We start from the raw sequence: 12,538 nt of genomic DNA on the forward strand, positions 1-12,538 counted from the left end.
ATACCAACTGCACATATTTTAATATTTTTATTGTAAAACATGGCCAACACGTGCAAGGCTCCAGCCCAGGCTCACGGCTCTGGGGTGGAAGGCGGGCCCCGCGGGTGGTCAGGAAGCAGCCAAGGGACAGCAGGAGCTCCAGGCAGCCCAGAATAATGGCACTTCTGCAGCAAGAGCAGCTCCCACGCAGAGCAGCGCAGGGCTGGTGGCACAGGGACAGACACAGATCTCTCAGAAGAGGCGTTTCTCATACCTGTGAGGGAAGCAGCACCAGGGAGCCCCTTTACTGACCCACCTCACTCAGGTCAGGGACAAAGGTGCAGTATGGGACAGATCCTGCCAGTCCAGGGAGGGGAACAGCCTCAGCACCCTGACAGGCCAGGGCTTGCCCAGCTGTGGTGCCACGGCAAGCCCGTGAATGGCACACCAAGCCAAGGGCATGGCAGCTGAGGTACAGGATGGCTGTTCCTCACCCCCAACACCCCCCCAGGGTGCCAAGGCTCCTGCCAGAAGCACTTACGAGTGGAGGCCGTGCACCCCTCCTTCAACCTGGGCAGACGTTGTCCTCTTCTCAAACTTCAGCTCTCCCGAGTACATCATGGCTCTGAGGGGGAAGCACACCTGTCACAAGCCAGGCAGAGTCCAGGGAGGACAGTGCTCTGGCACATGCTGAGCTGGAACATCTGGAATGAGGATCACTGGTTCCTCCAGCTGTGGCCAGAATGGTCTTTGCTGTGTTCCCAAAAGCACACTAGGCAATGTAATCCCAACATTTTGAGCCCAGCCAGCTGAATATGCCACAACAGACCATACTCCTGTGTCCCTGGGGCTGGCAGATCATTATGCACTGCCCACTGGAGATGAGGGAAGAGAGCTACAGATTATCTAGAACACACCACGGCTTGAGTACAGCTTCACAGGGACTCAGGCAGCAGCACCATGACCTAACCAGAACACAGGCACAGGGAAGCACTCACCGGACTTGGGTCAGGCTCTTGGCACCGATATCCTGGCAGGAATGCTGGATCCCAGCAATAAGGTATGGAATGAATTTATGGATAGAGCCTTTGTCTTGCACTGCACCGGAGACCCCCTGGGCCACTTTAATTTTGTCTGTCTCACTGCATGAAAGCACAAATCAAGGGTATTTGTGAAGCACAGAAACCCTAAAAGCTTGATCTGCTGCCCCAAAGCACCGTCTCTGACCTGAAATACCGATTCTGGCTGCCCAAGTTCTTGTCCATGGCATCTAGGGAGCCCATGCCGCGGTATTTCTTCAGCCTGATGCCATCCGAGAAGAAGTACTCGCCTGGGGCCTCCGTGGTGGCAGCCAGGAGAGAGCCCATCATCACTGGCACAAGATATCACCAGGAACAGCACATCAGCGGCAGTGGCTGCAAAACCCCTCAGGGTTCCTGGGCACAGCACTGGCTGCAGCCCCGTGCCCACAGCCACCTGCAGGTAAAGCCCTCGTGCCCAGCGTGGTGCCATATGGAAACACCTCCTGGGAGACTGCCCACAGTGTGCTCACCTGTGGAGGCCCCCAGTGCCAGGGCCTTGGCGATGTGCCCGACCGTCTGGATGCCGCCGTCGGCGATGACGGGGACGCCGAACCTGCGCGCGTACTCGGACACCTTGTACACCGCCGTGGCCTGGGGACGGCCGCACGCCAGCACTGCGGACAGACACACAGCTCAGCCCGGCCCCCAGCGCGGCCCCGTCCCAGCAGGCTCGCTCAGGCTCCCTGCACACGCATGCTCCAGCACTCAGAACGCACAAATCCCCGGGCTCCTTCCCCAGGCCGAGCCCAAGAGAAGCAGGTGCCCGGGAGGTGCCTGCTGAGACGTCCTCACAGCCCTTGGCTCCAAAAAGCTGGGAGTGACCTCGGGACTGGGGGCTTTGGTTGGATGCCTGGGATCAGACAAGACTCGTGGCTCAATCCTTGTGCACAGCAGACATGTGGGGAGCTTGAGAAGGAAATAAAGCAAACTCCAAAAGCCCCTCTCCAAAGCATCCCAGGCATGAAGCCATGTCCCACTGCTGGCTCTCTCCTGCAGCTGCCAGACCCCTTGTCCATGTACCCAGCATCTGTAAGATGTGCCTCTTGAATGGAAAGGCAGTTGGCTGGGAGAGAGCTCATATGCCTGTATATGCTATAGATATAAATATATCTACGCATACAGGTCTGCATATACACACAAACACACATGCAGCAGTGGAAAAGGAAAGAGGCAGAATGGTTTGGTAATAATTTATCTTCCTGCCCTGCAATGTAGCAAGGGTTCCATCAAGTTTAGCTGCCCCATGAGGAGAGAGTTATTAGCTTTGGATTTACTTGTTCTTCCCAGTCAGTAGCAGTTAAGCTTCCCGTTATGTGAGGAAAACCAGCACAAGGCATGTCTTATAACATGTTTGTCAGCCACAGGCATGCAAGAACACTGAGATAAGCTTCTCTCAGGGAGACGTCCCTTCCCCACCATCAACTGGAAGCCTTTTCTTCAGTCATGGTTAGTCCCATAAACTGGGAAAGATTAATGCCATTCAGTATTAGTACTCTGGAGTGTGAAATCCAGGTGTGGTTCAGCCTGCACGGCGGCAGTGCTGGCAGCATGTCTCTGGCAGAGGCCTGCAGGGGCCAGGAGGATACAGTTTCTCTACTCCCAGCACTCAGCAGCAGCTGCTGAGGGAGGGCAGCCAGACTGCAGGCTGAGATTGTGACAGAACTAAATTTAATCAGACCCCAGCGTTCAGCTCAGGCTCAGCCAGCCAGGGAGAGGCTGCCAGCTTCATCATCAATGCCCTTAAAGAGATGGTCTTGCAGTTCTGCACTGCTGAAGGCCACAGTGCAGCCGCAAAATGCTGCTGTGGAAGAGCTCTGTGGAGAGAAACACCCACTTCTGAAGGGTTTTGAGTCCAGGGTCTATGGGAGTGTGCCACAGACAGTGCAGGGCCTGCAGAAACCTCTCAAGCACAGAGACCAGCCCTTTTAAGGCACAGCTGGGCTCGGGGCCCCTGGGAGCATCGTGCCTCTCGAGTGTCCCAGTGCCCAGTGCCACAGCCCCGCAGCGCAGGCATCCAAGCGGGGTTCTGAGCACACACACACATCACACGGTCAGGGAAGGGTTTGTCCCTTTCAGTGCATTGGCAAAGGGTGGCCCTACAAAATCATCTGCTGGACAAAACCTGCCAGGATCTGCAAGAGTAAACCTCTCCCTTTGGGGTGTGTCAGAACTAGGGGCAAAGACAAAGCCTAAGGCTTCCCTTGCAGGGGCTGCTTGGTCAGAGCATCAGAGCAGAGAACACTGCACCCTGGGCTGGGCAGGCAGAAGCTCCTTCTCTCCACAGGATTTGGTGGGGAGAAGATGGAACACAGCTGCCAAGGTGGCCAGGTGCAGTGAAGTCCCTCTGTAACTCAGGGAAGCCAGCCCCATGGGAAGGGAGCACAACTTGCCCAGAATTAGAGCTACATTTTGAGCACGATCAAGAACTGCTCAGGGATCACCTCCCAGTACTGGATCAGCAGGAGCATGACTGGCTAGGGATCCAAAAGGTGCAATCAGGCTCCTAACTGGAATTTGGCGTGGAGAGAGGACAGGCCTGAGTTCCCTCAGCTTGGACAGTTCAGATTCTGCTTTATGAAATCAGAGAGGCTTCTCAGATTTAATTTTAGATTCAAAACCAGTATCCAAAGCCACAAAACCCCAAGTGCATCTACAGCTAAATTATTCTCAAACAAGCAGTAGGGCCATGTGCAGCCAAATCAGGGTCCTGCTTCAAGACACATAATTAGGGTTGGGAACAGGGCAAGTGACTTACTATAGGTGCCCGTGACAGTAGAAGGGCATTTGGGGCTGTGGGACTTTAGGTCTGGAGGGATCTTTGGAGCAGCTAAACAAAAACAAACACACACATTTTAGAGACAGAAGAACAGCAGCAGAACAAAGGACCCCAGAAATGACCTGCTACTGGGCAGAGCATATGGTGGGACAGAGCTGACTTTGAGACCCTTCCTAGCCTGAGCCAAGCCAGAGGCCAGATCCAAGGCAGCCAGGCCTGGCTGTGCACAGCGCATGCTCGCCCTACCCCAGCAGCCACCAGAGGTGACCCCGACCCCAAAAAGCCAGAGCTCTTTCCCTTAACAGCAACAAAAACCTGGGAAGCTGCAGGCAAGAGTTCTGCAACCACATCTCCTGTGAAGTGCCACATTCTGCCTCTGGTCTACACCTTCACCAAAAGCAGCACCCAGCCCCATTCCCAGGGCAGCTGGAGGAAGCCCAGGGACATTCACCACTGTGCAGATCAGAGCATGCCTTTGCCTCACAGCCAGGGCAGGACATGTGTGCCCTGGCTCTGCTCTGGCTATGGAAGTGTCAGCCCAAGGATACTCCTCCCTCCTCAGAAAGCTGACCTGAGACACTGCCCTGACTGGAACCCCAGCAGCCAGGCAAAGCAGGAACACAGGACAGGTCCAGGGCTGCTCACAGGCTCCATGCTGGAAAGGGCAGAGCCAATGCAGCTCCTACAGCCAAGCAGCTGCTCACTTACTGCCTCCTGTGGCACAGACCAAGGACCAAAGCAGTGAGGGGCTGTGCTGGTGGACTGCAGCACCTTGCTGCACCACCACTCTGCACCCCACCTGAGGCTCAACACACAAGGACTGAGTCTGTCATCAAGACAGACTTTCTTCAGGCCCTGGGGGATGCCTCTCTTGCCTCTTAGCTAAGGGTGGCACAGCCTCTGCCCCACACAAGCTCTGTCTAGCTGCAGAGACAAAAGCAAGAAATCCCATTTTGGCCTGGAAACTGCAAAGGCATCGAGCCCAGATCAATAGTCAAACATCACACACACTGCTGCCAGAGGCAAGGGAGCACAGACAGCCCAGTGTGCTTCACCCATCAGCACTGGGGATCCAGTAAGCCCCTCTCCCTGCAGAGCTGCCTGCCAGCCCCATTCCACACCGAGCCAACAGCTCCCCTCAGGCAAAGCCACCATCTGCCACACCGGCTCTACTCAGTCTCGGTCAGTCCTGGGAAATGCCTTTGCTGCTGCTGCCACCCCAAGGGTTGGAAGTCCTGGACAAAGGGGGTGAAAGACGTCTTCCTGATGGACACTGCCCTCAAAACAGGAGAATTCCATCCCAGCCATGCTGCTTTTCAGCAGGGCATTTCTACTAAACACGTGTCTTCAGCCTATTTAGGAGTAGCTGATCTCTCTCACCTTCCTGTGTGATGCAGATGGAGCCACTGCCCATCCCGACCCTCAGGGCATCAACCCCAGCGTCAATCAGGTTCTTGGCCTGAGCCGCAGTCACCACTGTGGGGAGCAAAAATCGGTTTGAAAGCAGACAAGCACATTTGCAAACAACACTTCTTCCCCATGGCTGCCAACATCCCCCACCCTGGCTAACAGCCTGTGGCAGAGCCAGGCCTGTCAGGCAGGGGCAGTGAGTTTCTGCTCCAGCTGCCACAGTGGGTGAGGTGGCACTGCCCCTTCAGGCTATTCTGCAACTTCTACCCAAAGGCTGAGGCAGCACAAGTCATGGCACGGTCCCAAACACTCTCTAGGCCACACGAGGCAGGGAGGGCAGAGTACAGGGCAACAGCATCAAGTAAAGACAAGGACCACTGGGCTCTGCTGTAGAGAGGCAGGGAAAATTGCCACTAGATTTCCACATCAAGCAGTATTCATTACTAAGCAAAATTTTAAACCGGTGTGTAAAATAAACTAATGCATAATGTGCCATGGAGAACTGTAACATGCTGTGCTGCAGAACAAAGGTTTTAAGTATCTGCAGCAGTAAGGTACTGCCCTGTGTCTGCAGTGGCCTTGCTCCATCCCACAAGTCAGAGGAAACCATTTTAAGCCCACAGAAATTTACCAAGATGATCATTTCATTCACATCCCTGCAGCTCCCTCTGCGTCTAAGAAACAAATGTCCTTTAAAGACAAGAGTCCTCAACACATGCCTACCGTTTCCTCCAATAACTTGTAGGTTGGGATATTTCTCCTTAATATATTTAATCATATTGATCTGGAAGATGGAATTCCCCTGAGAGGAATCCTGCAACAGAAAGAAAATCAGTTTCAACCAGAATTTCTGCAGATTACAAATGCAGCTTTAGAAAAGTTTCAGATTTTCCCTTTGCTTGCTGGGGTCTCTGCTAAGCTGAGTAATGGGCAAAATGACTCCCCAAATTGGGCACGGAGCCCCAGCAGAAGCTGCTGCCAAGATGGGAATGCATTTCCCTGCACAAGGGAAGTACATTGTAAAGATTTCAGTATTGTAAAGACTTCAGTAATATCCTTCAGGTTTAATCCTGTAGCTTCTACAGAAGGGAACAAGCAGAACATCTGGCTGTGGATAAGAACCATCTGGCTCTATCAGCAGGACACTGTCAGCCCTGTCTCAAACTACAGGTGAAATTGAGAATGTTCCTTGTGAAACCCAGCAGGGCAGGTGGGGGGGATGCACCTCCTTACTGTGCAGCAGAGCAGCTCAAATACCAGATGTGGAGCACTGAGCCCTCAGTCCCTGTCAATCTCTGTGACCCAGTCAAATGATGTCTGTTAAACATTTCCCACTGCACAGCCGTGCCCTCAGAGCACAGCACACTCACAGTATCACAATCGATGAGAAAACCATGTGCAAATACAGGCAGTGACAACTGTGCCTGAAAGTTTACAGGCCAGAAAGGGAGACCAGCAGAGCAGCTCTGGGCTCACTGATCACTCCTGGACATCAGTAAGAGAGTAACACAGTAACAAACACCAAAGGGACGAAGGGAAACTGGTAAGCTGAATATTCAAAACTAGTCAGGAACATCAGAGAGGCTGGTGGCAGAGTGCAAGAGGTATTTGTAGAAGATTCTGTATTAACTGACAATGTTTCTCTTCACAGCCTTCAGGGCTTCAATGCACCCTAGGAACTCCTTCAGGTCACATAAATCTCCAGGGAAGAAGAATCCCTCTAATCTGAGGATTCTAACCTGAACAAGACTGAGAAGTCAACAAACTGCCATATTCTAACACAGAAAGGCCTGTGACAAAGACAGTGACATTCATGCAGCCTGGGGACTCAAGCCCCAGTGTCCCAGGCTGACACAATGCCCAGGGGTGCTCACCAGCACGACGGCGTCCACGCCAGCCTGCACCAGCAGGTCCAGCCGGTACTTGTCATCCTCGTGGGTCCCGATCGCGGCACCGCACAGCAGCTGCTTCTTGGCATCCTTGGAAGCCAGAGGGTAATCCCTGTTCTTCTTGAGATCAGTGCGGGCAATGATGGCCACCAGCTCGTCATCTTCATTAACAATTGGCAGCTTGCCTGGAAACACACAGAGAGAACATCACTGCAGATTTCTGCAGGACACAGGCATTAGCTCAGAGCACTGCAGCAGCGGGCAGGCAAAAACTGCTACAAGATGGAGACTCAGGTGTGTTACCAAATCTTGCTTGGCCATGATGCCAGCAGCTCTGGCTTGAGAAACAGAGAAAGGAGTTTATAGGACTGGAGAAGGACTCAGTATTTTTACATCAACCATAGAAAATGTGTGTATTTTTTAATAACTAGATGCACAACACCCTATTAAAAGTCAAACTACTAAACCCTAAGAGGGATGAACTGAGCACTGAAAACTGAGCAAAGACCAGGCCAGAAAATCAAAGACGTGGCTGGACAGCTGAACACTGGGCTGCCAAGAATCCCTCAACTCCAAACACATTTGAGATGAAGGCAGGTGAACTCTGTACCCCAGCAGAGGGCTGTGGGCACTGTGTTCACTGCTGTCTCCCATGTTTCACCCACACAGAGACTGCGTGCCCACATTCACCCAGCACTTCCACAGCTCTCCCTTGTGCCACAGACAGCCACAGGTACCTTTTTTACTCCTTTGCAGAATTTCATTTGCTTCCTTCAACATTACGCCAGCTGGGGCCACAACAAGATCTTCCCGCTTTGTCATAATCTAGTGGGTGGGAGAAGATAAAAAGTCACAAGAACTCCTTCACACTGATCTGAAAATACCAAACCCCCCTGCCCACGTGAAACACTCTGCAGTGGCCGTGCAGGAGTGCTCCACAAAGAGCCCACAGCACAGCAACACGCCTCCAGGAACACACAGGAAAAGCCTCCAGTGTGCTGTCCCCATGCAGGCTCTGGCATCAAGCCCCAAGCCCATCAGTGCACTGAAAACAGGAGATGGCAGAAGGCCTCAGGAACACAAGTGAAAGCACCTGGAAACCAGGGACAACTCTCAGATGACCCTTGTTTGGGATATCACCCTGACAGCTCTCCCTTTCATTGGAGCACATGCAAATAAGGGCTGGAGACAGCTTGGGAGTCCCATGCTGTGCTGGCAGAAACGGTGCTGCCCTCAATCCTGTGTTCAGGCAGCATCTCCCATGCACAGGCCCTGGAAGGGCTCTGCCCAGAATAACCCACTGCTACTGCTGGTAAGGACAGTGGGGCAAAGGAGGTGAATCAATCCAAATATGCTCAGCCACACTCACTCTGACAAACGAGCACCACAACACGGTGGAAAGCAAAGGGCAGTGCTGGACAGTGGGGAACATCTGACCTGCTGTGGGGGCTTTCATCACAACAGTGCTCTCCCACTGGGAGGGCAGCTGAGAGAGATAATGAAATCTCCATCCTTGGAGATTTAGACACAGCCCCACAAAACCTCCTCCAGCACAATGTGCCTTGAGCAGGTGGCTTGACAAGGGACCTCCAAGTCCCTTTCCAACCACAGCATTCTGTGATCATCAAGTCCCCGTGAAAGGTTATTTGAGAAGGCTGGGCAAAGCTAAAAGGGAGCATTCTCTAACTCTTCAGGAAGGTAGGTCAGTTGCATACAAAGAAGGAACATTTCACTTATTCATACCATAAGAACAGACATTTTGCATTGGAAAGAGGCTGACCATGCCTCCATCTACCGAAAATGCTGTGACAGAACCCACACCTCAAGAGAAGCCTGAGGCATCACAGACATTTCACAGAACCACTAGGTTAGAAGAGACCTTCAAGATAATCGAGTCCAACCCATGCCCTAATACCTCAATTAAACCATGGCATTGAGTGCCACATCCAGCCTTTTTTAAAACACCTCCAGAGATGGTGACTCCACCACCTCCCCAGGCAGACCATTCCAGTGCTTTATCACTCTTTCTGTAAAAAACTTTCCTAATATCCAACCTATATTTTTCCCTTGCACAGCTTAAGACTGTGTCCTCTGGTTCTGTCAGTTGCTGCCTGGAGAAAGGGACCAACCCCACCTGACTAAAACCACCTTTCAGGGAGTTGTAGAGAATGATAAGGTCACATCTGAGTCTCCTTTTCTCCAGGCTGAGCACCCCCAGCTCCCTCAGTGGTTCCTCAGGGTTTGTATTCCCAGCCCCTCACCAGCCTCATTGCCTCCTCTGGACACGCTCAAGTGTCTCAATGTCCTTCCCAAACTTTGGGGCCAGAACTGGACACAGCACTCAGGGTGTGGCCTCACCAGTGCCCACTGCAGGGGTAGAACGACCTCCCTGCTCCTGCTGGCCACACCATTCCTGATCCAGGCCAGGAGCCCTTGGCCTCCTTGGCCACGCTGCTGGCTCACGTTCAGCCGGCTGTCACCAGCACCCCCAGGTCCCTTTCTGCCTGGGCACTGCCCAGCCACACCATCCCCAGCCTGTAACACTGCAGGGGGTTATTGTGGCCAAATGCAGGACTGGGCACTTGGACTTTAAACTCCATCCTATTGGACTCTGCCCATCCATACAACTGTTCCAGGTCTCCCTGCAGAGCCCTCCTGCCCTGAGGGACACCCCTGGTGCCTGGCTGCCAGCTGGATGCAGCATCAGTCACCACCACTCTCCGGCCTGGCCATCCAGCCAGTTCTGAGCCCAGCACAGAGTGCTCCTGTCCCAGCCCTGGGCTGCAGCTTTGCCAGGAGTGTGCTGTGGGAGACAGTGCCAAAGGCCTTGCTGGAGTCCAGGCACACAACAACCACAGCTATTCCTGCATCCACCAGGAGGGTCACCTGGTCATGAAAGGAGATCAGGTTGGTCAAACATGACCTACCCCTCCTAAACCCCTGCTGGCTGGCTCTGATACCTTGGCCATCCTGTAAGTGCTGTGTGATGACACTCAGTATGAACTGCTTCATTACCTTACTGGGTACTGAGGTCAGGCTAACTGGTCTGTAATTACCAGGATCCTCCTTCCCACCCTTGTTGTGAATGGGTGTCACATTGGCCAGCTTCCAGCCATCTGGAACAAGCACCACACACTGACAGCAGAAAGTCCTGCTCTGCAGTGCTGAATGACCCAAAGAAAGTATGAGGAAAGATCCTTATCTGGCTCCTCTGATGGGCAGCATTGCTTCAAAGGGCCACATGCACTTTTATAACCTGCTCCTAGTTTAAGGCTCTTGTATCATTATCTTGTATTTATAGCTGATTTCAAACCAAACAGGGATCAGAATGTGACACCACGTTTGGTCAGCAAGAGCTAAAAATATTTGTGAGCCAAGAGGAAAGCATGGCCAAGAGGCACTGGTGGTGTAACCTGACAGCACCGCAGATCTCCAGTTACAGCTTGTGTAACTGGAATCACAGAACGTTCTCCTGCACAGGGGAGTCTGGCAGCAAAGCATTATGAAGTCCAGACTGCAAGTTCAGGGGCTATTTGAAAGAACAAGTAATCCAGATGATGCACAGAGGGAAAGGCAGCCCAGAAAAGGAAGCTCAGCACTTGGAGAGTTTGCTGGGCAGAGCACAGCTGCTACAAAGCTGGCAGTGCCAGCATGTGGGACTACAGCAACAGCACAAACACCAGCAATTAATTAGTGAAGCAGGGCTGAGGTTCCACAGCACTGAAAGATAATCCTCACAATTCACACAAACTGCATGGTCTGCACTGCAGGAGTCGCTCAGAGAGTGCAAACGAGCAAGACACTCTCCCCTGGAAATGCACTCACAGACAGATCTGCTGAGCTAAGCTGGAGCTGCTCCCTCCCACTGGCAGAACACCCTCACAGCCACACACTCACCCTTATCCTTATCACAGGCCACACAGCTTCCTAACATAGTGTTCACAGCCCTCAGGTGTGAACACTTCTCACCTCACCGAGGGGCAGGTCATGCTCTGACTCTTTCAGGAAATCAATATCTCTGGACGAGATGATCCCAACCAGCTTGCCCCCCATCTTCCCATTGTCCGTGATGGGAATCCCACAAAATCCATGACGAGCTTTTGCTTCAAACACATCTCGCACTCGGTCATTGGGGCTCAGCACCACGGGGTCTGTGATGAATCCTTGCTCGTATTTCTGAAAGGAAGCAGATCCAGCAGCCAGGCTGAGTGGCACTGCCAGGCCAGACAGGAGCGAGGCACGTGCCTGCAGCTTACTGCAGCCACTCACATGGGTCTGCCATCACCCAGCCTAGCCACATGCTCACCAACAGGACGACTCTCAAACCAGCAACAAGGCTCACCCAAATAATGTTAACATGGAAGAGCTTCCAGGCTAACCTCCTCCCTGAAATGATGGGGAATATTCCCACACCAGGAGGACTCAAGTCCCAGGCTGACCACAGACAGTGTCTGGCACACAACAAGAGGGCTGTGCCTGCAAACCCTGGCAGCACTACAGCTCTGAAACACGAAGATCGGGCACACGTCAGCAATCTCCTCACACAGCTCATTCAGCGAGGCCAGACCCGCTCCCACCTCCACAGAGCGCCCTGTGCCAGCACGGTTTGGTGCTGCCGTTACAAGCACTCACCTTCACCTTCCGCACCTCGTTGGCCTGGAACTCCGGGGTGCAGTTGTGGTGGATGAACCCGATTCCTCCGGTCAGCTGGGGACACAAAAGCGGCTGTGAGTCACCGCAGCCCCTGCCCGCGCGGCACAGGCCGGCTGCGGCAGCGGGGCCGGCACGGATGGAGCTCCGGGCCCGGCCTCGCCCCGAGGCGCTGCGGGACCCGGGGCAGCCACGCGGGCGCCTCAGGCAGCGTTTCCTGCCCCGCCAGCCCGGTGAGGGCGGCACAGGGGACCCGCCCTCACGGGGCCGCACTCACCGCCATGGCGATGGCCATGCTGGCCTCGGTGACCGTGTCCATGGGCGAGGAGACCAGCGGCGTCTTCAGGGTGATTCTCTTGGTCAGCGCCGAGGTCAGGTCCTGGCGGGGAGGCAGGCGGCGGCGGCGGGTGAGCGGCGGCACCGGCGCAACCCCCGGCCCGGCCCCCGGCCCGCTCCCCCGCCCCGGCCACTCACCACCTGGTCGGCCGTGAAGTCGATGTACCCCGGGAGGATGAGGAAATCGCTGCGGGGGAACGAGGGGAGACGCGTCAGCGACCGCGGCGGCCCCGCGCCCCAGGTCCCAGTCCCGGTCCCACCCCCGTGCCGGCCGCACTCACTTGTAGGTGAGGCCATCGCCGCAGCTGAAGAGCTGCTGAGCCGTCAGCCCGTCGTCGGGCACGTAGCCGGTGCCGCCGCTGATCAGGTAGTCCGCCATGGCCCCGCCGCGTGCCCGCCCCGCCACACCGAGCGCA

The 12,538-nt window shown here is 54.3% G+C and overlaps 1 protein-coding gene across 1 annotated transcript; it reads right to left on the bottom strand.

Moving 5' to 3' along the window:
* IMPDH2 (inosine monophosphate dehydrogenase 2) lies at window positions 1–12,538 on the bottom strand. The gene is made up of 14 exons (XM_058031709.1): window positions 12,404–12,538; window positions 12,261–12,309; window positions 12,064–12,165; window positions 11,769–11,843; window positions 11,106–11,312; window positions 7,874–7,961; window positions 7,122–7,321; window positions 5,971–6,061; window positions 5,218–5,313; window positions 1,532–1,675; window positions 1,207–1,351; window positions 978–1,121; window positions 521–604; window positions 1–253 (listed from the first exon to the last, which is right to left on the bottom strand). Exons 1-14 carry the CDS (start codon window positions 12,499–12,501, stop codon window positions 232–234), a joined length of 1,545 nt encoding a protein of 514 aa, XP_057887692.1. The 5' UTR covers window positions 12,502–12,538; the 3' UTR covers window positions 1–231.

This window comes from Melospiza georgiana, chromosome 11 (assembly GCF_028018845.1).
Source record: "Melospiza georgiana isolate bMelGeo1 chromosome 11, bMelGeo1.pri, whole genome shotgun sequence".
In the NCBI taxonomy this organism is placed as follows: domain Eukaryota; kingdom Metazoa; phylum Chordata; class Aves; order Passeriformes; family Passerellidae; genus Melospiza; species Melospiza georgiana.

Bases quoted from the DNA above. Each gene is read 5' to 3' on its own strand.
- IMPDH2 (XM_058031709.1), bottom strand. From the start codon at position 12,501: ATGGCGGACTACCTGATCAGCGGCGGCACCGGCTACGTGCCCGACGAC. The intron at 11,313-11,768 runs GTGAGTGCTTGT...GCTTCCTTTCAG, and splicing joins ACGAGGTGCGGAAGGTGAAG to AAATACGAGCAAGGATTCAT. The intron at 254-520 runs GTAAGTGCTTCT...CTTCCCTCACAG, and splicing joins GGGGTGCACGGCCTCCACTC to GTATGAGAAACGCCTCTTCT.